Source organism: Ictalurus punctatus, chromosome 7 (assembly GCF_001660625.3).
Source record: "Ictalurus punctatus breed USDA103 chromosome 7, Coco_2.0, whole genome shotgun sequence".
Taxonomy (NCBI): Eukaryota; Metazoa; Chordata; class Actinopteri; order Siluriformes; family Ictaluridae; genus Ictalurus; species Ictalurus punctatus.
In genome coordinates, this window is record NC_030422.2 from 25,005,657 (window position 1) to 25,032,106 (window position 26,450).

Here is a 26,450-nt window from a genome sequence, read left to right on the forward strand (position 1 = left end):
CTTTTTGAAAATATTAGAACGAAAGCACGTAAACTCCGGTATATATTTTGCTCGGCCATCAGGGAAGGCTCCGTGGCAAAGCGTGACGTATTAGTCGCGTATGAGCCGGCTACAAGACCGCAAAGGAGGAATGTATTGTCGTTGTTATTATTATTTACAAACATGAATATATTGTATGTATTTGTAATTCGTTCTTGAGGTTTTTTTTGTAGTGAACGACTTAGTCAAATGAAAACAAATCGTACGTATAGTCACGTGTGAGGTTTATTTTCTTTTGTAAATAAACTTGCGGTCTGCAGGACTCCACCTCCGTGTATATGAGTAATGGTACAGTCTGCAATAGGGCGCATGAGTTCATCTTGACTGAGCTGAATTGACTACAGTATATGGAGGAGGATTAATTAAGGACCGATTCCGGGTTGGACCGTGACTCACTGCGGCAGCGACACATTTGGTTCGGGAACATATTAGAACGTTTACGTCGGAGATATACATGTATATACATGATATACGGATGGCTCCATGGATGGATGGATAGCGTCGAGCTACAAACAAATTCACCATCGCATCCAGTGTGTAGGTCGGAGGGATAACGCCATCAACAGGGTGATTCGCACTAGTGCATGTGCATGCATGTAGTGCACTGTGGATATTGTCATCTGTAGTATTCTGGAGGTGGAGGGTTTAATCTGAGCTTCACATTCCAGCTCAAGTGAAATCTAGTGCCTTATTAGGGATTGTAGTGTAGGTTTGAGCTGCATACACCAGGCCACCAGCATGGATTTAAATGACAGCAGGTCGTTATCCGAGCTCATGGCCAGGTATGAGGGCACGGAAACCGGATTCGGTGTGCCTAAGGATGGGTGGAGGATCTGCCTGGCGCACGAGTTCAAGGAGAAAAGAAAACCTTTTCAGGCTAAAGACGTGTCCCTGTCCCACATCCTGCAGCACATCGGCCTGGGCTTCAGGTACACATTTCTCTCAAATAAACAAGTAAATAAATAAATAAATATGCCACAGCAGGAGCTCATGATGTGACGCCCACGTTCCTGTTTATTTATTATACTGTATATGCTGCTATGGATTGGCTTCTGGAGGACACAGATGCACACACAGTCTGCTTTTCTCTGATTAAAAACAAAATACAAAGTCTTAAGGTCTTATAATGCCGGAAAGCAAAGTTATTTGTGCTTTCTTTACTTCTTTTTTTTATACGTTTTTAGAAAAGGGCATTGAACTGCACTTTTCCTCGTCCTGCAGGTACAAATGTGAATGAAGTTTACCTTTTAAACAGGACTACTCTTGTACCTTTTAGTTAGATACACTACATGCACCTTTCCAGATAAAAGATACACACTAAAGGTACAAAAATTGGTCTGTTAAGTGATGTCCTCATTAAGTCTTTAAAAAAAATGTTACAGTGGTGGAAATATCAACCCATCGTGATCTTAGGTAATATATTTCTTATTTACTTCATATGGTTATTATCCTGTTTGAACTGGTCGCTTGAACTGTATAGGTTAAATCCAAACCCGAGTAACTTGAAAACAAGTAAGGCTATAAATAAAAACTTTGCCCTTTCTCCATGTAAAATATCACATCAGCAATAAAACTATAAATCTCTTGGATCTCTTGCAACGCAATTCTGCATTTAATTCCGAACAACGTGTGTTTAGAAGGAAAAAAATGTTGTAGTCTTGGATGATGAGCTGCTTGTGAATGTGGGAAAAACTGTCCAGTTATTATGCGATTACTTGTGATTATCTTTCTTGCTGACAGGTTCAAAGAAAGGTTGAGTTAGAGACATTTAGTGCTTCATCGGGTTTACAGTGGCTGGCTTTGAAAACTGAGGTGTGTGTGTGTTCACTTAGAAAAGTGCTAGGATTAAGTGATGGTGGTTTCCTTATAGGAAAGGACTAACAGTGCTGTGAAAAAGTATTGATTTTTTTTCTGTTTGTATATAGATCTCATACTAAATTGTTTCAGAAATTAAAACAAAATATAAGATAAAACAAAAGCAAGCTGAGTAAACACAAAATGCAGTTTTTAAATTATATGGTTACTTATTGATGTAAAAATAGTTATCCAGTAACAACTGGGCCTGTGTGAAAATGTATTTGTCCCCATCGTTACTGATTCCCCAAATCTATGAAACTGCATTCATAATGGGGTTCAGCTGGACTAGACGCAACCAGACCTGATTACTGCAAACCCTGTTCAATCAAATTAACACTTAAATAGAACTTTCAACAGCATGAAGTTGGTTAAAATGTCTTATCCTGTAACACACTATGCCAAAGATGAAAGAAATTCCAGAAATGATGAAGAAGAAGGTGATTTGAAATACATCAGTCTGGGAAGGGTTACAAAGCTATTTGAAAGGCTCTGTGACTCCAAAGAACCACAGTGTGGGCCATTATCTCCAAATGGGGGGAAAAAAAAAACTCGGCACAGTAATGGCCGATCTTTCAAAATTCCTCCAAGAGCACACCAACTACTCATCCAGCACGTCACAAAAGAGCAAAGGACAACATCAAAGGACCTACAGGCCTCTCTTGCATCAATAAAGGTCACTGTTCATGACCCCACTATCAGAAAGACACTGGGCAAAAATGCCGTCCATGGAAGAGTGGTGAGGTAAAAACTACTACTAACACAGAAGAACATTAAGGCTCGTCTGAATTTTGCCAAAACACACCTTGATGATCCTCAAACATTTTGGGAGAATTTTCTGTGGACTGATGAGTTGAAAGTGGAACTGTTTGGAAGACAGGGGTCCCGTTACATCTGGCGTAAACCAAACACAGGATTCCACAAAAAGAACATCATACCTACGGTCAAGCATGGTGGTGGTAGTGTGATGGTGTGGGGATGTTTTGCTGCTTCAGGGTCTGGGCAACTTGCAATAATTGAGGGAAACATGAATTCTGCTCTCTACCAGAAAATTATAAAGGAGAATGTCCGGTCTTTAATCTGTAAACTGAAACTCAAGCGCAACTGGATTATGCAGCAAGACAGTGATCCAAAGCATAGGAGTAAGTCCTAGTCCTAGAAGGAAGTGAAAGACTGATCTCCAGGTATCGGAAGTGTTTGGTTGCTGTTATTGCTGCAGTAATACACTGTCAAATTTGAAAGAACTTCTAGAAATGAAGAAGAAGAAGAATTTAATTGAAATACATCAGTCTAGGAAGGGTTACAAAGTCTGTAAGCTGAACTTTGAACCAGATTTTAAGTCTAAGGCAGCAATTTGTTTTTCACATTGGTGATAGGTGTTGGATAACTTTTTTTTTTTTTTGCTGCAATAATAATATAAAATAAAAAATCAGGATGAGGCAAATACTTTTTCACAGCACTGTATGGTATCAGTTTGTGTTGCATTCACAAGTGAATTCTTTTTAAAAAATGGCATCTTACTCCTATTGAGATGGAATTGTGCAACATGACAACAAAGCGTTACCACTGTATGTAATGCAATCTAACCAGTTTGGTAGATTGAATGTTTTTGACCTATGTAATATTATGTACCCAACACACCTTATTTCACAAGTCGTCATTTACTTTAGCAGTTTCTGCTCATGGGTTTGTGCTTTTTTTTTTTCATGAGAAAAATGAGCCTTTTTTTTTTTTAACCCACTACATTTGCTGCATTTACACCTGCACAAGCCCTCTGGTGAACTTGCATGATGAATTCCTTAACCACACCCTCACCAGTATAATAGACCATAATAACCTGGTATAACTGGCCTTAACGTACAAGGCTAAGCATAATGAACGGCATATGTGACTCTCTGCCCTTAAATGTAAAGCTTTAAAATAAATTGGATGTCACCGAACACCACATTTTAATGATAAAATTTATATGCAAGCTGTTCAGAGTAGGTTTTTCTTTTAACTGCTGCTCTTAGTAAACACTGACAGTGCATTGCTGATGACCGATATTTTTATTCTTTGACTGAATGCCTTTTACCTTGACCTGTTTTGGACTGACCAAAGGCCAGTAGAATATTAATAACCAGTGAATCATTTAAATGAGATTAGACTCTAAATATCCATGGAACAGGCATTGGATCCCAGACTTGTCACCTTATGTTACAAGAGCTACCTATTCGATTCCAAAATGAGACAAACTTAGTGTTTTTTTTCCAGAAATAACTACAGAATTAATAGTTTGTGCAGTTGAGCCTAATCTGAATTCTAATCTGAATTCTAATTCAAATCTGAATTAGAATGTTAATATTTTGAATTTCTGAAATTGGGGAGATGGATTCGCTTGCCTAGATGGTATTTTGAAAGTGAATCTAAAATGTCAATCAACTTTGATCAGAATTTTAGTTCAATATTCAGTTTCAAATGGTTTGATACAAATACAAAAACAATGCTGTTTCACAACTGAAACACAAAATATTCCTGTCATTAATGAATAAAACAAACATTAGGGACGGATTTCATCAGTCCTGGTACTGGTGTTGTGCAACATGTAGGTACGGTCTATGGCAGTTACAGTTAATAATTGATCCACAGTGATCATGGATCATACTGCGAGTCTGTGTTAATGATTGAACTGGGACTTAAGTGACTTGCAACGCATGAAAAATCTGTACATATGTTTTATTTCAGTTGGATAGGAACAAAGCAGATGTATAGTTTCTGCTCATGTACAAATCTTCATGTTCACTTACACTGGTCAACTACATGGTCTTTGATTTTGATTTATGGGCGGATGACTGATGCATGAGAACCATGCGGATGTGTACTGATATACTTTGTTGTAAACAGGCTGCAAGCTTTTACTACACTTACACATTAGTTATAAGGGTCATGCACTAAAGCAGAATTGCACATTTCTTCCTTTTAACACTGTGCTGAGAGCTGAGTTTAATGACTTTTTAAATTTATTTATATTGAGCATGGTGAAGAACTAAGACAAGGTGTATGAAAAAGGGCAACCATAAATTCAGACAGAGACATTCCTCAGCTTTGTCCTGTCAATCCCACAGTGCTGTCTGCTCCCTTTTGGTCCTGCCTTCATTCTGAGTGCTACAGTCCTGCAAACAGCTGTGCATGACTTTCTAAAAGACAGAAAAACAGAAGAGACTGGAGATATAGAGCCTAAATATTAAACAAAAGACATGTACATGCGGGGGCACTCTTAAACAAACTGCATATTGTTGCAAATGTGGATGTTCAGCATTGCTGGAACAATGTCCTATGCACAGATAAGACAACAGTTAATGTGCCCTCTTCATTTTATTGGTGGAGACTGCAAACCTCAGCGCTACTGTCAGTCATGAAGAAAAGAGTAGAACGGCTTTGTGCTGCTTTGCTCTCTCCAGCCTGAAGCCCACATGAAGTCTGGTTTCTATCAGGAGATTCTATAGCACAATGCCAGGATATCTCTGTGCTCTAAAACCAAAGATCATTGCTTAACAATGTGACACAACAAGTAACGCAACAACAGAGAACTCAAACAGAGGAAACTTTCTGTGTTTCTCAGTGGCTAATATTATTCCCTAGTTTATTTTATGGCTTCGGTGAAGAGTGCCTTGAGGGAATTAGCGTTCCTCTTGTTAATAATCAACATGTGCCAACATGTATGTGCTGTAGGTAACAACTGTAGTGCTTCCCAAACCTATTTTCCTCATAGATAAAGTGTGTGACTCTAACATGGTGGGTAATGAAATAGTAATTAAAGGTAAATTCCACCCTAAAACACGCTAAATATGTTTATATTGAAATATTTGTGATGTCCTGAGCGATTGTGGTGCTGATTTGTTTTTGTTGCTGTATTTTCCGTTTTAACTCTTAGAAACGAGCGGTTGTCTGCTGCACTGATGTAACAGGGTGACATTGCTAGCGTAGTTACACTGGTGGTTAATAGATTAAAAATGTCTCAATAAATGTACGTGTGTGTGTGTGTGAAAGAGTGAGTGATGTTTTCTGTTTTGACTGAAAAACCATTCGTGCAGAAATCCAGAGGTTTAAACTTCTCACAAGCATGTCAAACAATAGTGGAAAAGCAGGCAGTTTATTTAGAAAAGGGAAGGCGGTTTAGACTCTTGTGTAAGGTTGTGTAATTATTTTAAGTGTAATTATTTTAAGTTTTTTTTTTCAGGCAGTGCATTGTGTCATACTCTGAGTACATCTATGCGATAGAAACAATGATCACTATAATTCCTGTTTTAAAAGGAAAGTGTTTACAAAATTACTCCTAAACTGTGAATATAATAGACCTTAGATTTGGAGATGCTTACACCCAACTCAACAAAAATATTCTTTTTTGTTTTTTTTTTCCCTCTCAGCCACACAATTCCTACTCTCGGATCGATTATTTTTCTTGGATTCTAAACTACTTTCTGCTGTAAACCATATTGATTATGAAACCATTGTTCTATCTGATCATGCCACATTACAATTACAACTAATCTTCCCTAATATACATACATCCACAACCTGGCGAATGGACAATAGTTTACTAGATTATGCAACACATGTTGAATTTACAAGATCCCAAATAGTTTTTATATGTAAACTAACAAAACCCCAGAAGTCTCTAAAAGTATGGTATGGGAAGCACTGAAAGCCTATTTTCGTGGTCAAATGATTTCTCGTTATGCACATATGACTAAAATGACAAAAATAGAAGAGACATAATTTAATAGAACAAATCTCCTACTCCGGAACTTCTTACAAAAAGGTTAACGCTGCACACGGAATTGAAACAGATGAGACTACTAAATTAATAAACCGTTCCAGACATAAATATTAAATAAATAACCAAGAATGTAACAATTTTAGGTTAAACTGTATTCAACTGAGTCAACAAAAGAAGTCAAATTTTGGATGACTTCTTTTGATAATTTGAATACTCCTTCCATTAAAGAGGATGATTCAGAAATTCTCTAGAGGAACCTATTACTCTGGAAGAAGTTAAGCTAGCGATATGTAGTTTTACGTTAAAGGTGCCTGGTCTTGATGGGTATACGCCTGAATTTTACAAGGTATTCATTTACAGAAGTTGCCCCTGTCCTTCTAGATGTTTTTAATGAACCATTAGAAAGGGGCCTTCTCCCAACTAAATTTTACCAAGCATCGATTTCTTTACTACATTAAGAAGGCGAAGATCCACTTGGTCCAGCATCATATAGGCCAGTGAGTTTGCTAAATGTAGACACCAAAATTTTAGCTAAAATAATGGCCATAAGATTAGAAAATGTGCTCCCAACAGTAATTAATGAAGATCAGACAGGGTTCATTAAATTAGACAAATGGTGTATAATATTCGTAGATTACTTTATGTAATATAGTCTTTTAAATCAAGGCCCCAATCCGAAATACTTATATCATTAGATGTAGAAAAAGCCTCTTTTCATCCCTGTCAAGGTTTGGTTTTGGATTGCAGGTGTGAAGCTTTTGTTAAACAAATAATTCATCATATTCCAATTCCCCAAACCAATCTGTAATGGAATTGATACTTATTCAAGATATTTGAGAAACTGTCTCAGTTGACATGCACAACTTTGGAACACTTGATATATCCCTGGGAGAATGAGATTGCAGAGGAGCAATGGCAGGTAGCCCTTAAACAGATTCATAGCTCATTGGTATGTGAAGACATGGCCTCATACAATTTCAGATAATACATCAGTTACATTGGTCTAAACAGAAACTCAAGAAGATATTTCCAGATACGGACCCTTTGTGCGATCGCTGTGGGCTGGGCATCATTAGCCCATAGTTCTGGAGCTGTTCAAAGTTATCAAACTACTAGAATAGTGTTTTTCTGACCTTATCAAGAATATTGTATAGACCTTATCAAGAATATTGTATATATTTTATATTGATGGTGGTTCTAGGAATTGTAGTGACTAACATCATTAACAACTGTGAGGAACAAAATATGGTATCATTCATCACTTTACTAGCACAAAGATTAATCTTACTCAATTAGAAACAGAAAACTGCACCAACACGCACAAATATAATGAGGGATGTAATTAAACACTTGGAACTAGAGAGAATTAAATTCTCTCTGGAAAAAAAAGAAAATACATTTTACAAAATTTGGCAACCTTTTATAGATAAATTCAATGATGTTAAGTCTGCCGACGAGAGTTAAACTAGTCCCTTATTCTTAATGAGTAAATTAAGAATAGGAATAAATTAATAAATAGACTGTTGAAGTAACCATCACCCCCCCCACCCCAAAATTGGTCAGGAAGAGGCACTGACCGTTTGAAAGTGGATATTTATTTATGTGTGAATGTGTATGTGGAGGTTTATATGTACTTTATGCTTTTATTATGTTTGTGAAAAAAGTCAATAAATAAAGTTAAAAGAAAAGAAAATGACTCCTAAACTGATGTAGTTTCTTTTATATTTGTGTGTGCAGGTATTTAAAATGGTGGTACCAGAGAACAAAGATTGAGAAGAAAGCACCCTTCATAGACATATTCAATGCTTTGCCTCTAAGGCCGATTTATGGTAAGTGCTCAGTGTTCTGCAGACATCCGGCAAAAAAAAGAAAAGTTAAAATGATTAGAATGATCCTTCTTGTGTGTAGGTGCCCCCCTGGGTGGCATTGGGGGAGGAAGCATTACACGTGGATGGAAGGGAGAGTTCTGTAGGTGGCAGCTTAACCCAGGAATGTACCACTACAAAACAGTCATTGCTGACCAGGTAAATGGCTGACTCTGCTTGGGTGCATGACACTAATTATATATGGGTGACAAATGGAAAAAAACAACAACACACCATTAAGTGTGGTAGTAAAGTGTTGGGCCACCATGAGCCTCCAGAACAGCTTCAATACACAGATTCTACAAGTCTCTGGAACTTTAAGGGAGGGATGAAGTCCATCTTTCCAAAAATACTCCATCATTTGGCGTTTTGATGATGGAGATAGTGTGTAACTCGTCATTCCAAAGTCTCCCATAGATTTTCAACTGGGTTGAGATCTGGTGACTGTAGGCCATTATGTCATCTTCATCAAACCATTCATAATCTCAACCTTCCTGTGCTGTGGATGGGAGAAGGGTCATCCTGGACATGACCACTCCTCTCAGGATAGAAACATTTCATCATAGGATAAAGGTGATCAGTCAAAAGAGTTTGACTAAGATCCCAGTAAAGTGTACTGAAATACTGAAATCTAACCCTGGTCTACCTGTAATAAATGTGTGCTAGGTGGCAGGTGGATATGGAGGGTTTTAAAAAATTTTTTTGTAATATATATATATATATATATATATATATATATATATATATATATATATATATATATATATATATATATATATATATATATAAACACATTGTATGGTCATGAATATTCATAGAACCTGCATTTGTTTTGAAGCTAAAGGTATAGAGATGTTCATAGGCTGTTTTTGTAGCTTCTGGGGCATACATATATTAAACAACAATAATTATAGCAATAATAACAACAAAAAATTCACTGTTGGAGTGCTGTGTGATTGATAATGTGCCTTTCTCTCTAGTGTTCTTCACTTGGACTGCTCTAAAAGCAAAATGTATGCATGTCCATCCCTCCTTACCTTATTCTATTTCCTGCTCACAGTTTACAGTTTGCCTACGTAGGGATGGTCAGACAATCTATCAGCAAGTGTTGTCCACCGAACGTCCTCACACACTGCAGGACTGGAACTGGGGTTACTGTGGTGCGTTCGCGTTCTACCATGCACTCTATCCCCGAGCCTGGACCGTCTACCAGCTGCCCGGCCAGAACGTCACCCTTACCTGCAGGCAGGTGTCACCTGTCATCCCACACAACTACAAGGTGACTGACTGAAGCAAATTACATGTTCATCATGATTAATGAGTTTTGTGCTTTTGTATTCTCAATACATTGTTTGTCTTAGCTGCATGGTATTATAGCTTCTGTTGATGGTCATAATGTAATAAATAAAGTCGCTACGCAGCATTTTGGTCTTATGTTCCAAAAATAAAGAACTTGCTTTAATATCCAGCAGGCTCCTTCAATTAGTTAGTTAGTTAGTTAGTTCCGTCCGCGCAGCGGGGCGCAGCGGGCAACAAGCATTCGCCAGCGGGCTCGGTCGGAAGCGTCGATTTCCACATCTTCCCACTTGACATCGAGCGCTCGTAGATCTTCCATGAATGTTCGTCGCCAAGTATTCCGCGGCCGCCCTACTCTTCTCTTCCCCCGTGGCGGCATCCAGCGCAGCGCGATCTTTGCGTGGCGGTGGTCAGACATCCGTAGAATGTGTCCTGCAAAGCGCATTCTTCGCTCTGCGACCATTTCTGCCAGGCTGCGGGAGTTTGTTCTTCTTAGAATTTCTTCATTTGAAATACGATCACGGTATGATACACCGAGTATTCTTCTCAGGCATCATTGTTGAAACACATTCAGCTTGTGGATGACTGCCCTCGAGCTCTTCCAAGTTTCAGATGCATAGATGGCAGTTGGGATGATGATGCTATTAAACAGGCGAAGTTTGCTGTTGGTGTGGATAGTTCGCCTAGCCCAAATCGGTTGTAGCTGTTGGAAGACTGCAAATGCTCTGCCGATTCTGCGATTGACATCCATGTTAGTCCCACCATCCGCAGCCACAATGCTGCCAAGGTAGGTGAACTGTTTGACTTCTTCGATCAGCTGGTTGCTCACCGTGATCCGCACCAGCGTCATCCGGCCGACGGCCATGACGTTGGTCTTGTCAGTGCTGATCCGTAACCCAACTTTGGCTGCTTCGTGCTCCAGGCTAGTGGTCATCTCCTGTAAGACTTTCCCATTCTGCGCCAATAGCACAATATCGTCGGCGAATTCCAGGTCGGTCAGGCGTCCCTGGCCTGTACACGGAATTCCAGACGCTGGCTGTGTTAGTGCTCGTCGCATGACGAAGTCCATCATCATGAGGAAAAAGAATGGTGAAAGAATGCAGCCCTGTCTGACTCCAGTCTCGATGGTGAAAAAGGCAGTATGACCTGTGTCCGTCCGGATGCAACAGCTAGAATCCTGATATAAGTTCTGGAAAACGGCGATAAACCGCTGTGGAATGCCATATAGCCGTGCGATGTTCCAAAGCGATTTCCGGTGGACGCTGTCAAACGTCTTCTTAAAATCTATAAAGTTGACCAAGAGCGGTTTCTGATATTCGGAGCTTTGTTCAATGATGTTTCGAAGAGCAAAGATTTGTTCAGTGCACGACCGACCGCTTCTAAACCCAGCCTGTTCGTCCCGTAGAGCCTGTTCGACTGCTCGCAGTATCCGTTTGAGGAGGACGAGACAAAATACCTTGCCTGGAACAGACAGAAGGGTGATGCCTCTCCAATTGTTACAGTCTGCGAGATTACCTTTCTTAGGTAATTTGACGATGACACCCTGTCTCCAGTCATTTGGGACCCGTTCCATGTGCCAGCAGTCATTGAGCAGCGTAGTGAGCACCCGTACAACTTCATCACCACCCGCTTTCAGCATTTCTGCCGAGATTTGGTCAAGACCAGGTGCTTTGTTGTTTTTTCAGATGACGAATCGCTGCAGCGACCTCAGCATCCATGATGTCGCTCATGTCCACTTCCAGCTCACAGGGAGGAGGAAAGACTGTAAAGTCGTGCGTGGCTACGGGAGCCGGCTGGTTTAGGGTGTCTTTGAAATGTTCCACCCAACGCACGTCCTGCTCTTCTTTGCTAACTAGCATCCTGCCGGTTGTATCCCTTATCGGCCCAGTGGAACCGCTTCGGGCCCGAGTGAGATCTCTGACCACACGAAAAAGAGTCCTGCTGTCACCCTGGTCCGCAGCCAGTTGTGCTTCAGTGCCCTTCAGTGCCCAGCCAGTCCTTCTTGTCTGCTCGGCAACTACTCTTGACCCTGCGGTCGAGTTCTCGGTACGCCTGCGATGCTTCATTTCGCTCCTCTTCGGTCTTTGCTTGATCGCGCTGACGTTTCTTGACCCGTCTTTCATCAAGCAACGACCATGTCCGGTCCTGAATCCACCGTTCTCGCTGCGTTCCACGCCGTCGACCAATCGTTCTCTCTGCCGTCTCTATGGCAGCATCCTTGATCTGTGCCCATTGTTCTTCGATGCTGGCCGAGTTGTCAAGAATCTGGAATCGATTAGCGAGTTCAATGTGGAAGTGCTCGGCGTTCACACGGTCCTTCAATTTCTCGGAGGCAAATGACCGAACGGTGTTGCGTCCGGCCACTCTTTTCAATTTTAGTCGGATTGAAGTCACAAGCAAGTGGTGATCAGATCCGACGTCGGCGCCGCGAAAAACCCGTACGTCACGTAAAGCCGAGCGCCACCGTCGATGGATGCATACATAGTCGATTTCATTGTGAGTGGCCCCATCTGGTGACCGCCACGTCTTTTTGTGAATCCGTTTGTGAATGAAATATGTATTCCCGATGCAAAGGTTGTTAAGATTGCACAGGGATAGGAGACGCTCTCCATTATCGCTCGTTACTGCTGCCGATCCATGAGGTCCGATCACGTTTTCCCAGCCCTGCCGGTCGCTACTGAGTTGCGCATTCATGTCGCCAAGGAGGATCTTTATGTCATGGTTGGGGATAACCGTGATTGTGTCTTGCAGTTGGTCGTAGAAGGCGTCCTTCTCTTCATCATCTGCCTCATTTGTCGGTGCGTAGACTTGAATAACAGTAATTTTAGCATGGCGAGACTGAAATCGGGTGGTAATTATGCGATCACTGATCGGTTTCCATCCAACGAGTGCCTGTGCCGCGGTTTTGCTCAGGACCATCCCGACACCGTGCACGTGATGTTCTTTGGCTCCCGAATACAGGACGATCTTCCTGTCGCTTATCATTTTTCCATTACCCGTCCACCTCATTTCGCTGACACCAAGAATGTCAAGCCGGTAATTGTCGAATTCGTGCAGAAGCTGCTCCAGTCTCCCACACTGGTACAACGTTCGCACGTTCCAGGTTCCAATTCGTGTGATCGTATTGGCGTCGAGTATCCCATTTTGCATCGGGCGCTGGACGACCTTTCGGCTTTGCTCCAGCACCGTCATCAAGGGAGAAACAGGGTCATCGCGCCGGTATTGTTTAGACCGCTGGTTTTTGCTTGTTGTTTCCGTAGCAAGATAGATTTTACGGGATCAGGGTGCTAGCCTGATGCCCAACCCTCCTCCTTTTTCACCCGGGCTTGGGACCGGCGTCGGCGGAGATCTCCTTCAATTACCAGTTAAAAAAAAAATAAAAATTACCAGTTAAAAAAAAAAAAAAGGCTTTTCACTTTAGTATTTAAGAATACTGCAACATTTTAAGTAATTATTGTAACACTGTTTAAGTATCATATTGTGTTCTGTACAATTACGTTCCTTCAATCTTTGCTCTCACTTACATGGGTGCTTATAAAACCTACACATTTCAAAGGATGGATTGTGTTAAACATTTACAACATTTACACATTCGAATATTTAATTAAATTTGTATTTTTTTTTATTATTGTAAAGAACCTGCCCTGTTTGATGTCTGCATTTGCATTCACAGGACTCAAGTTTTCCGGTTGCCGTGTTTGTGTGGGATATAGAGAACAAGAATGACTACGCACTGGATGTCACAATCATGTTTACCATGGTCAATGGATCAGGCCACAAGGAGGAAAAATGTGGCGGTCATTGGAATGAACCATTCCACTTGGAAAAAGAGGGCGAGTCAGTGTCAGGGGTTTTGCTTCACCACTGCTCAGCGGTGAACCCGTACACACTGTGTATGGCATCTCGAGAACAGGTGACACACCTTATTAATTGAGTCAGCTCAGCTAAAATAATTTTATGCTTTTTTGTTATTTATTGTTTTTATTCTGTGTAATAGTTTTTTTGTTTTGTTTGTTTGTTATGCTACAGTACTGCCAGCGGTATATCAGGTTTATATTCATGCTCTCCTTGTAGTATATTATTGTTTCTGTAGTAAAAACGTACACAGGAACCTTATGGTAGCTGCTGCACATAATCTAGGTCTAATAATAAACAGATGAAATAAACAAGAAAAAATGATGATCGTTGATCTCCAGTGTCTAGCCCTTTATAGCTGTTCTGGGAAAGTGTTCAGGATCATGGACTTTGTGCTTTGTGGTTTCTCAGTAACAAGACAATTACAATATTTGTCTTAATGATTTCAAAAGAGAAAATAGGAGAAGCTGGTTTTCCAGATGTTCCACAACATTAAATGTTATAAATGGATAAAAGTATGGTATGGCATTCTTTAATTTATAATAAATTGTTAGCACTGATTGGCAAAATGCTGTGTATTAAGAGGAATAAAATACTTCAGGATTGGCCGTTGCAGAGAAATAAACAAACTTTGGTGCTGAAACTCCACTTCATGTTGGGCCATATCAACCCCTCATCACTGATTATTTTTCTATAACAGCACATCCAGTGTGTTTTATTTGCTACATAAGATATGTATAATGTCAGATTTCACTTTTAAGTGTCTGTATCATTCATTGGTAAAAGGCTATATGTGCTTAAGCATTTCATTTCATAACTTTCATTTCTTATTAACTAATTTTCCACTAGTTGAATGATTCCCTTTTGCCACAAACAGCGCTAGTGAACATTTCCTGTGTGTGCAGGTTATTTCTTAATGCTTTTTGAATGGGGTTTAGTCCAACAGAAAGATTACCCACCAGACTGCTTTCAGTCCTAACGACACTGGAAAAGCTGTTTGGAGTGATCTGATAAGTGATGGCCAGTTAGACTCACCCACTGGCTCCAGCCCTCCAATTCAGAGAGGAGAGACAGTGGCAGCGGCACTGGCGGTGGGCTGCTCTGTGCCTGCTCATGGACACAACAGCCTGGAGTTCTGCCTGGCCTGGGACATGCCAAAAATTACTTTTGGCTCGAGGGAAAGAGAGCACATCAGGTATACATACCTGTTGTTTTGGTATAATTACATTCCAGGATTAAATAATGAAATACGCCAGTTCATTTATCTGCATTGCCAGACATTTACCATACACTGACCACAAAACAGTAATGGAATATTGTGGGTTTTTCTGTTAGACGTTATGCACGTTACTATGGTACCAAAGGAAACGCAGGCCCAGCTCTTTCACACTACGCACTTACACATTACAAAGACTGGGAGAAGGGCATTGCGGAGTGGCAGAGACCTATTCTGGAAGATGGGTAAGGAGATCCTTTAGGATTAACTGCATGAACTGTAGTGTAGACCTGGAGTGCAACAGCCAGCATTTTGATTGAAAGGCTTTTGCTTGAATTTTTTTTGTCAGACAAATAGTGAAACTGTGATAATAGTGAAGAAGTGATACTTCTGAATTTGTTTTCACATAGTTATGTCATTCTGCATTACAAAGTAACAGTAAATTTCATAAAAATAGCCTGTGTATATCTGTATGCATGTGTGTATAAATTATGTATATAATTGTGTGTGTGTGTGTGTGTGTGTGTGTAATATATATATATATATATATATATATAATATAATATAATATAATATAATATAATATAATATAATATAATATAATATAAACCTTTATGTATTTGTCTGTGATTTTTATTTTTTTCTTAGTTCTCTCCCTTCCTGGTATAAATCAGCCTTGTTTAATGAGTTATACTTTGTTGTGGATGGGGGCACGGTGTGGTTGGAGCTTCCCGAAGACTGGGATGTTAGTGGAGGGCTTCGCCCAGAAGAAGGTGGTCTTCCTGCACAGCCCCCTGTCCTCAAGGAATATGGCCGCTTTGCCTATTTAGAGGGTAAGTATCTGGACTTGGATCTCTAGACTTGGCATCAAGCTTGTTTTAAACAATGATTGCACCTGTTGTGACTGCCCAAGCTAGATCTTTGCCTAGTTGAATAAGCATGTAAATTTGAAAAACACAAAATTATTTGTTTTTGAGCATGACTGAGGTGGAGTACTTTTCTGCTTAACATTTAAATGTCAGTTGATTGTGGTTATGCTGTGTTATGCTGGACGCGACTTAAAGTGGTTGTTTGGTGCCATGAAAGCAAAATCAGTCAAATCCAACTTTAATTTCCAGATAGTTACTTCAATTTGGCAATGGATACCAGCTGAAATGACCCTGAAGTGTTAACCCTGCATTTTTTTTTTCTGTAACCTTTCCTGTTTGTAGGTCAGGAGTACAGGATGTACAACACATACGATGTGCACTTCTATGCCTCCTTTGCACTTATCATGCTCTGGCCCAAACTGGCTCTGAGTCTACAGTATGATATTGGTGAGAGGAACTGTTCTCACATTCCATGTGTTTGTTATTAAGTATTTTACATGCACCCTATTCAGTAATTATCCCCCCCCTTTTTTTTTTTTTTTTTTTTTACCAATCTTCTCCTTATTCCTCCGTCTCTCATTCCTTTCCCAGCTGGTAGTGTGGTACAGTATGACCCCACAGAAAGGGTGAACCTCATGAATGGGCATTGCTCACCTGTTAAGACCAGGAATGTAGTACCTCATGACATTGGAGACCCAGGTTAGTAATAATCCAACTGCCATCAAGAATATGTACTTACTCACAAGAATATGTACTTACTGCTTTCATGTCAGTGTTAATTTGCCTCTTGCGTTTCATCTAGCCTTGTGCTAAACCAGACTGACTTTCTCTGATTGTCTCAACAACTACGGTAGTTTAAGTCAACTGTACCTGAACAGAGTATTAAGAAGCCATCCTGGCACAAAAGATGTGTTTGTTTAATTACTTACTTAATTAATTAATTACTTAATTAATTTTCATAAAATGGACTGCTATCCATGTAAATAGTGACTTTAATCACCGGCAGCTGTTGCCATGGTGGCCCTGACTGGAAAAAAATGCATTAATGTCAAAACCACAAAATTACAATCACAAGATCTAAACAAACAGTAATTAGAAACGGAGTGTTTGATATTTTATGCTGGTTACAAAAATGTCATTTAAAACAGCAAGAGAAGAAGTGCTTACTGCATAAGAAGATAAATTGATCTCAAAAGAGCAGCTTTCATTTTTGTAATGCAACTGGTAACATTAAAAACTTGTAACTAGAAGCTGATCACATAGCTAAATGAGTTAAGAGTAAATTAATCACTGATGCTGAAGAATGTGCTCTGAATTCATTGAAATAGTAGTGCCATTCCTGTGTACTGTCCTTTATACATTAAACATTATAAGGTAATGTTTTATTTGAATGCCGTAAGAATGTCAAATGGATTTGCCTAAATTTCATGTTGTACTGACACTAGCTAAATTGGGTGAAGAGCTTGCTAAAGCCACAGGAAGCAACTCCAATTCAGGCAATGCTAGCTATCTATGCATATAGTCATTAATTTGTGTCTGAGCGAGTTCAAATATTTCTGCCTTTGTTGGATTTACTGCTGGAGTCACTGAAAATTACAAACTTTTTCCTTATTTATTAGATGACGAGCCTTGGCAACGTGTCAATGCCTATCAAATTCATGACACGGCAGACTGGAAAGACCTGAACCTGAAGTTTGTTCTGCAGGTGTACCGTGACTACCACCTAACTCAGGACCTGCAGTACCTGATGGACATGTGGCCCATCTGCCAGGTGAACTGGATGCGTAACTGCACTGATTTAGCTGCAATGTCTGCTGAAATAAGAAAGGGGGATCATTAGTATTCTCTTCCAAGGTTGCAGGGATGTTAAGCAGTGCAAAGAAAAGTTGATGATATGATGGAGTCAGAAAACCTGTGGCGTGGAGAGTAGAGTCTAGTAGAGAACCTATGCTGTATTTGACTTATCATGGAAGTGGGACGTCAGAGCTCAGAATTACATCATTTTCGACCTTCATGCATTTGAGAAATGTGGAGGGGAAACACAGACACATCTATGCTTGTCTTTTGTTAGCAACAAGTTAACAAAACTAAACTAAAGTGTTATGACCTTTAGTGAAATGTAGCACTAGAACCCAGGAGTGATTCTGTGTTGATGAGTGCTCTAAAATTCCTTAGTCTTTATCATTTTATCATTTAGAGGACTCATAGGAGAAGACTCTGTGCTGTTATGCTGTCAGTGGGAGGTTGCACAAAGTACTAAATGCAGGGGTGCAAATAATTGTGACAGGTGGTTTTGGTAGAAAAATATTTTTTGATCAAGGTTTTTATGTTCTTTAAATAAAAGTACTTCAAGTACAGTTTAGATATATTTTATATTTTCAGGGTGAGAGTAAGTTAATAATTATAAAGACTTTTTTTCACAAAATTTTTTACTCATCTTTACCAAAGGTCCAAAAAATTATGGAGATAATTGTAAATAAGCTATAAGTTTTATTTTGCTGGTTTAATAACCTGAAATACATGCTACTATTTTCAGCATGAGTTGATGAGGGACTATACTGATATTATTATTATTATTATTATTATTATTATTATTATTATTATTATCTAGTTACATGCACCTTACCTGGTATTAGCTGAACATGTCAGCTTACCTGATGTTGGTTTGGTTCTTTCAGGTGGTTATGGAGACTGAAATGAAGTTTGATACAGATGGGGATGGCCTAATAGAGAACTCCGGCTATGCTGACCAAACTTATGATGGCTGGACTGTAACAGGACCCAGGTTAGTTTTAAGTGGAGGGAGAGGAAAAAGTGAGATGTTTTTGTGAAGTCCTAGGAACAAAGAGGCAGGCATGGCAAAATAAAGTATGTGAAGTATGAACCTTGTACAGTGAATGAAAAACAAGTTCATAGACATGTTCATCCTGTTGCAAATGCAGTACAGACAAAGTAGGCTACAATAGATACACAAGAGGACATGAAATCCATGGGTACAAACTGACCCATCAGGCTTCCACAGGAGAAAACACTGCATCCAGTTTCAGTCATCACATTCTTTAATGTCAAAACCATTTTTTTCTTTAGATTTAATAGCTGGTATTCTCTCAATGCTAGTTTTTTTTTTCTTGGTCTTCCTACATCAGAGAGGGTGGAGTTATGATTCTGCAGTGCACATTACTAGCCACAACATTCAAATGTGCTATTAGTAGTTATATAGTCCCAGGCCAGTTATAAGGTTACGTGTAATTTGTTGAACATATCCAAAATGGCCTAAGGTTTGTGGACACCTGACCATCACACCCATATGCGAGCCTTCCCCAAACTGTTGCTACAAAGCATTATATAGTATCATTACAATTTCCCTTCACTTAGGGGTCCAACATGTTCCAGCATAATAATGCCCCTGTGCACAAAGCGAGCTCCATAAAGACATGGTTTGCCAACATTGGTATGGAAGAACTTGAGTGGCCTGCACAGAGCCCTGAGTTTAACCCCACTGAATGCCTCTCATGCACCGTGCACATACTCATTCACACCTAATGGCATTTAGTGTAGCCAGTCCACTGGCATTTTTGGGAAGCATTTTTGCAGCACTTTGTCATACCTGTTTAACATATTTTAACATGAGGTATACTTCCATTGCTGTATCAGTAGAGTGTTTTGAAACAAATGTTTGAAATTAGAAACAAAAAATGTTTTACTCCTTGCTATTAATTTGTGGTGTTTCAGTGCATACTGTGGGGGTCTGTGGCTGGCTTCGCTGTGTGTGACGTGTAAGATGGCACAACTTCTTAAAAATGACTCTGTGTATGAGCGCTACAGAGACATCTTGAAGCGAGGCAGTGCCGCCTTTGATAAACTACTGTGGAATGGTGAGTTTACCCTTAGACTGAAATTATGTGATCAAATTCAGCCCAATCTGAAGAGAACTGCATAAATGAAGGGAGAAAACTAGACTAGACACTGAGCCACTGATTTACTGAGATCACATGTAACGCACTAATTTGTGTGTGCAAGAGGATAAATTCCAAGCAAACAGTGGGTATGTTGAGTACAATTTTTAAAAAAAAAGAAAAAAGATATTCCCATGCAAAGTAGGGGTGGAAACAATATGTAAATTAGGTTTTGCAAGGCTGTGAGAGGTATCGAAAAACCATACAAAAATACAGTATGAACTGAACACGAGTACCTGTTCTGTTCCTAGAGTAGGGTGTGTGAAAACTTTTTCATAGTTTATATTTAAATGCTTTTGGCATCAGAGATGTGAATGTGTGGTGAATATAATATGAAAACAACTTTGCTGTGGTTATATTGTCAGCAATTTAAGAAACGGTTTGATTATTTTGAGATACCAAAGCACAGTCTTGTTAGAATAGTGAATGGTAGAATTTTGCCCACTTTTGCTTAAAATGAAATTTAATACACGGTCTTCAAATTAATGTATTTGTGTCGAATCCCATGTATTTTGCACTTTTATGCAGAAACACCCTAAATTGCATACAGTCATGTGGGGGGGAAAAAAAAAAAAAAAGGTACATGGAAAATTTTTTTTTTTTTTTTTTTTTTTTTTTTTTTGGACATATTTGGACAAGCAAACATTTGATCTTTTTTTGAAACAATGCCTATTAATCAAGTTGCTATACTTGAACAAAACCCCAAGGAAAATAGCTTTTTCAATCATTATTCAAAAGAAATATCAATAGATGTGGTATTTTTCTGTGAAAAAGTAAGTACATCCTTGGCCTCAGAAGCCAGTATTGCTCCATTTAGCAGAAATAATAACTGGTAGGCATTTTGCATAATTTTCCACCAGTCTCTGACATCGGCTTGCTGGAATTTTTGACCACTCAAAATGCAGGTTGTTTGAAGGTTTTCCTGCATATGCTGCCTGTTTCAAAGCCCTTCCCACAATGTTTTAGTGTGTTTCAAGTCCAGGCTTTCACTAGGCCATTCCATAACCCTCCATTTCTTCTTTTTGAGCCATTCCTTGGTGGATTTGCTAGTGTGCTTAGGATCATTGTCCTGTTGAAAGGTCCTCTTTCGGTTCAACTTCAACTATCGGACAGATGGCCTCACATTATCTTCAAGCAGTGATATGATGCAGAATTCATAATTGAATCAATGTATGCAAGCTGTCCAGTCCCTGGGGCAATGAAGCAACCCCAAACCATAACATTTCCACCACCGTGCTTCACAGTTGGTATGAGGTGCTTCTCGAGCAAAGCCAAACATGTTTACCATTACTGTGGCCAAACAACTTTATCTTTGATTCGCCTGTCCAGAGCACATTATTACAAAATGCTCATTGGCAAAATGTAGTCTTGCTTTACTCTTCATTTTAGAAAGCAAAGGCTTTTTCCTGGCACGCCTCTCATGCAGGTCAAATTTCTGCAATATTTTTCTGATTGTAGAAACACACACTTTGACACCAACAGTTGCAAGACTTACTAGCAGATCCTGTGATGAAATGTGGTTCTTGGAGACTTCTTTTTGCATCAGGCGGTCTGCTCTTGGGCTGAATTTGCTGAGATGGACAGTCCTGGACAAATTGGCAGTCGTTTGAAATCTGTGGCATTTGTAGATGACTTCCCTTACAGTGGAATGATGTATATCAGATAATTTGGAGATAATTTTAAACCTCTTGCCAGACTCTTAGGCATCCACAACCTTTTTCTGAAGGTCTACAGAAGTCTAGATCTTGGCATGATGACACCACACACCTCAATAACAACGGGAACACCACACACTAGATGTGAGAGGGGTATAAATAAGACAGGTTCCACCTGCAGGTTCTAATCACTTGCGCCCAATCTTGAACATCTGATTCTCATTTTATGGATTTGAAGGTGTGATTACTGTAGTGGTGTGCTTAATTTTTCCATGTGACTAATCTGTTTGTTTGTTAATTTAAATTTTGAAAATTAATACAGTATTTCAATTGCATGTCATTCGATAGAGTGCATCACCTTTAATAATAGGCATTGTTTCAAAGAGGATCAAATGTTTACTTGTCCAAATATGTTTAAAAATAATAATAAAATTTCACCCAGCAATTTCTATAGGGTGTACTTATTTTTTCACATGATTGTATTCACTAAGGGTGAATAATATACAGAATTGAACAACACATGCTATTATTCTCATTTGAAAGGACACAGTCCTCCATCACCCTTGATAGTACATCAGCTTGCAGGTTTTTGTGGGTCCTGGCAACCTGTAGTAAATCAGGGCTTAAGTATTAACTAGATGGCTATAGTCTCAAACTTATTCTTATTTCCAATTTCTTACTTTTTCTCCCCTCCTGTGGCTCTGCCTCTTATTTCCAGGCAAATACTATAACTATGACAGCAGTGGGCGAAATATGTCCAACAGTGTGATGTCTGACCAATGTGCAGGCCAGTGGTTCCTCGGGGCATCTGGATTAGGAGATGAGGAGTTTGAGGTTGGTTCTGTTGTCCTTTTCAGAAAAATAAGACTGTTATTCTTGTAGGGCTTCTGCTTTGCCATGAACACACTGGCCTCACTGCACAAGCATACACTTTGATGATGCAGGCCAGAAAACACTAATGTGGCTTTTAATTGAATCTCAAACATTTCTATGAATCTCTCCATTATTTTGAAGAAACCAGAACTGTTTTTTAAAGCCAGCTTGATTTTCCAGATGATGCAGAATTTCAAACTGAATGGGCACACAGGGCCCTATCTCTTTTTAATTTAATTTAATTTAATTTGTTTAAATTTAAACCTTTCTAAAGCTTTTACAAGTTCCTAAGCTGCAGAAAATTTTGCTTTGTACATCCTAACAGAAGAATAAATACAAATATAATACATAAATATAAATTCATTCTCAGTTTCTGTAAAAATGCATGGAATTCTAAAGTAAGAAAATCCCAGACATCTGGGGAAATCGTCTGCATTTTACAGAGAATGGGGTTTGGCTGTTCCACAGTGCAGTAAAAATGATGAGGCCAAAGAAGGATCAACATGTCAGGGTGATGCAACCTAAAGTGTTCACTAACCTTCTTTTGTAGAGCTCTAACACAGCAATTTCAGTTGAAGATCTTAGTGGAAATATGGAAAAATATAGTAATGTGCAGTGTATAGTGAGAATCTCCTGTTTAGTATTGTATTATACAAAATCACAGAAGTTAGAGGATGTTGGGAAAGTAAGAGGCAGGCTATTGATATGTTCTAAACTTACAGGTAAAACTACTTGAAGCATGTGTGAACACTGAATTGCCTTTTTAGTTTGCGTTATTAATCTTGATAAGTGTCGTGATACATCAATCAGTTTTTTTCCCTCCTTCGTTCTCTCTGGCAGGGCATCTTCCTCATGATGCAAACTGCTTTATAATGGTGTATGTGTGTGGCTTTGAGATGTATCATGTACATTATACTGTATTTCACAGTTTAACACGAATGTGTGCGTAACTCGGGCCAATTACTTTCCTCAAGGTTTTCCCTAAGGAGAAGATCTGCAGTGCGCTGAAAAGCATATTTGATCTGAACGTGATGAGCTTTGCAGGAGGACAGATGGGGGCTGTGAATGGCATGAGACCAGAGGGTGTGCCTGATCGCTCCAGCGTCCAGTCAGATGAGGTCTGGGTTGGTGTAGTCTATGGATTGGCAGCTACTATGATTCAGGAGGTCAGTATGGAGATTGGTGGACACATTTCTGGATAACATACACTCGCTGGCACTTTATTAGGAACACTTGCTCATTTCTGCATTATCCAAGCAACCAATTATGTGGCAGCAGCACAATGCATATTATCATGCAGATATAGTCTAAAGTTTTAGCTATTGTTCACATCAAATGACAGAATGGTGAAAAAAAAAATTGGACCTCAGTGACTTTCACCATGGTTTGTATGGTGATACCAAACAGACTGATCTTCTGGGGACAGGAATCGGAGCTTACAGTGGGCACATGCTCACCTACACAGTTGAATCTGCAGTTGATGATTTGAAAAACATTGTCTGGTCTTTTTCCAATCTTCAGCAGTCCAGTGTAGATGAACCGGTGTCCACTGTTAGCCTTAGATTCCTGTTCTTGGCTGACAGGAGTGAAATCCGGTGCTATAGCCCATCAATCTCAAGGTTCAACTTCATGCATGTTCTGAGATGCCTTTCAGCTCACAGTGGTTGTAAAGAGTGGTTCTTTGAGTTGCCATAGCCTTTCTGTCAGTTTAAACCAGTCTGCTCATCCTCCTCTGACCTCTCTCATCAACAAGGTGTTTCAACCCGCAAAACTGCCGCTCACTGGATGTTCGTTTTTCGTAGCATTCTGTATCATCTCTGTAGATGTGCATAAAAGTCCGAGGAGTTCAGCAGTTTCAAACCAACCCACTTGGTAACAACAACCATACCACTGTCAAAGTCACTTATTTCCCTATTCTGTTTGATGTGAACCTTAACTGAAGTGTTCCTGTGTCTGCGTGATTTTATGCATTGCACTGGTGCAACGTGATTGGATGATAATATAATTTCCTGATTTTGCAGGTGTAAGGGTTTCCCTTATAAAGTGGTCAGTGTATGTACTTTTAGAAGGTATCAAATTTGCATGCTACCTGATCTCGTATTGCCGTTTTATATGACCGGACTTCTTCATCCTCATTAGTATGTAATTGCTAATAATGTCAGCTGTCTGTACCCCGGTCTCTCAGGGTCTGTTAGAGGAAGGACTTCACACTGCTGAAGGTTGCTATCGGACAGTGTGGGAGCAGACAGGAATGGCCTTTCAGACTCCTGAGGCATACTGTGAAAAAGGGATCTATCGCTCCTTGGCTTACATGAGACCTCTCAGCATCTGGGCCATACAGCTGGCCCTGGACAATCGGACAAATGTGAGCAAGACTACGCAGCCAGACAGCGAGGCAGCTCGTTTACAGACGGCCTTACAGGATGAACCGGTTAAAGAGAATTGCCATTAATGACTGTGTGCATGATCTGATCTCATTGCACACTACTTTTCATCCCAGATTAAATGTTCATTAAAGCTGCCGTTTACTTCCCGCAGATAAATGCGTGATTCCATGTAGCAACTTTGAGTATAGTAATAGTGGTGCTTCTGTTTGGGGAAACAAGTTTTACATACAGTGGATGAACACATAATCTATACCCCTCAGACATGAGATACACTCAAGTCTTTAGCTAAAGCAGTGAGAGCTAGAGAGTGCAGGCATGAGTTTATGTATTTCTACAGTTAGAATGATGTATTTTAGTTTATGATTATCAAATATTTGCATTTAGCAATTTAATTGTTTTTGTCCATTTTATTATTACAACAGTTGTCCAACCCTGATAGTGTAATAATGCACACAAGACCGAGACTGAGCTGCCATGTTGATATGATTTAGACTTTTTGCAGTGGTTTGATTTACATTTGTATTCTGGAATGCATTGCATTGTGTGTGTGCATAAGTTTATCCATACATTTTGAAGGGCAGGGTGGAATGTAATTCATGAATAAACTTTAAAGTGTACTGGGATAATTCATATATTGGGACACCCTAAAAATTATTAAACTGCACTTTCATGTGTGTTGTTGTATCTGTCTGAATTTGACTGTACGTGCACATTGGAAGATAACTCCAAAACAGTAATTCCAGATAAGTCCAAAGCAGCATGTTTCAGCAGCTGTGTACTAGCAAAGCTGAAAGAAATTGAAAAAAGCATCCACCATGTTGAACAAAATAGTGAACATTAAATGGTCAATTGCATTTTTGGTATATTGCATAAAATAATCTATATTAGTTTACACTTTAGGCAGCAGTAAATGATGTACATAATTTGTCAGTGAAGACTTACAGCTATAACAAATATACCTGTTCATTAAGTAAGGTCTAGAGTCTAGAAAACAAAGCTATCTATGGATCCTCATGTTGAGGCAGACTATTTATTTGGCAGCACAGCCGAGATGTATGGTCAGTTACCACTTCATTAGATAAACCTTGGCTCCCTTAACATGCATGTGCTTTTTGTTGGTATACAGTTACTGAGTGTTGCTTTGCAAAGTTTGTCAGCCCTGCACTTTATATATATATGTATATAATCTGTTGTGCAACTTGGTCATCTTGTGGTCAGAAGCTGACCCTGGTGGAGGGCTAGATCATAATTAACACACTGTGCCTGGGGAGAGAGCTATAATCTCTAACTGTACACTATAAAGTGGACAAACAAGGTAGGTCTGTAATAAAATGGCCAGCAAGATACATTTGTATCGGTAGTACGCACACAACCATGTCATGTCCTACAGTCAATAACTGTACACCTAAAAAGTGAACTTATATTGCAGGTTCATACATTAATTTTAATTTTTAATGTTTGTTCTTGCGGGGGTCCACGCAGACTTCTCTATCCCGAGCCACGGAGTCAAGCTCCTCCTGAAAGGTTCCCAGAAGTTCTCAGGCCGGCCGAGGGATATAATCACGCCAGTAGGCCCCGAGTCAGATACAACACTAGTGGGAGCTGACCTGGGACTTGACCAGTGTGTAGACAGAAGATGGGTACACCTAATAAACTGTAACTGGGTGTATGTGGGGGCTGAACACGATTGTGGAACCACACGGTTATGTAAAAACAATGGCTATCAGCTCTTAAATAGCAATCAGGTAATGTTGTGGAAAAAGCCGTCCAAGAGAAGTCAAAAAAACTTCCAGAGACAGCAGTTATGGATGTCAAAAGAAATTAAA

The 26,450-nt window shown here is 39.6% G+C and overlaps 1 protein-coding gene across 1 annotated transcript; it reads left to right on the forward strand.

The window, feature by feature from the left end:
- The first annotated feature begins 103 nt into the window (after positions 1 to 103).
- On the forward strand, positions 104 to 25,298 carry gba2 (glucosidase, beta (bile acid) 2). Its single transcript, XM_017472583.3, has 16 exons — positions 104 to 968; positions 8,390 to 8,481; positions 8,561 to 8,676; positions 9,578 to 9,796; positions 13,487 to 13,726; positions 14,607 to 14,863; positions 15,004 to 15,129; positions 15,533 to 15,717; positions 16,096 to 16,200; positions 16,345 to 16,452; positions 17,373 to 17,524; positions 18,432 to 18,538; positions 19,486 to 19,628; positions 22,083 to 22,198; positions 23,212 to 23,403; positions 24,423 to 25,298. The coding sequence occupies exons 1-16, from the start codon at positions 778 to 780 to the stop codon at positions 24,687 to 24,689; spliced, it is 2,616 nt and encodes an 871-aa protein (XP_017328072.1). The 5' UTR covers positions 104 to 777; the 3' UTR covers positions 24,690 to 25,298.
- The last annotated feature ends 1,152 nt before the right edge of the window (positions 25,299 to 26,450 follow it).

Coding starts and splice junctions, on each gene's coding strand:
- gba2 (XM_017472583.3), top strand. CDS start 778: ATGGATTTAAATGACAGCAGGTCGTTATCCGAGCTCATGGCCAGGTAT. Junction 17,525..18,431: donor ACATGTGGCCCATCTGCCAG/GTGAACTGGATG, acceptor TGGTTCTTTCAG/GTGGTTATGGAGACTGAAAT. Junction 22,199..23,211: donor TAGGAGATGAGGAGTTTGAG/GTTGGTTCTGTT, acceptor ACTTTCCTCAAG/GTTTTCCCTAAGGAGAAGAT.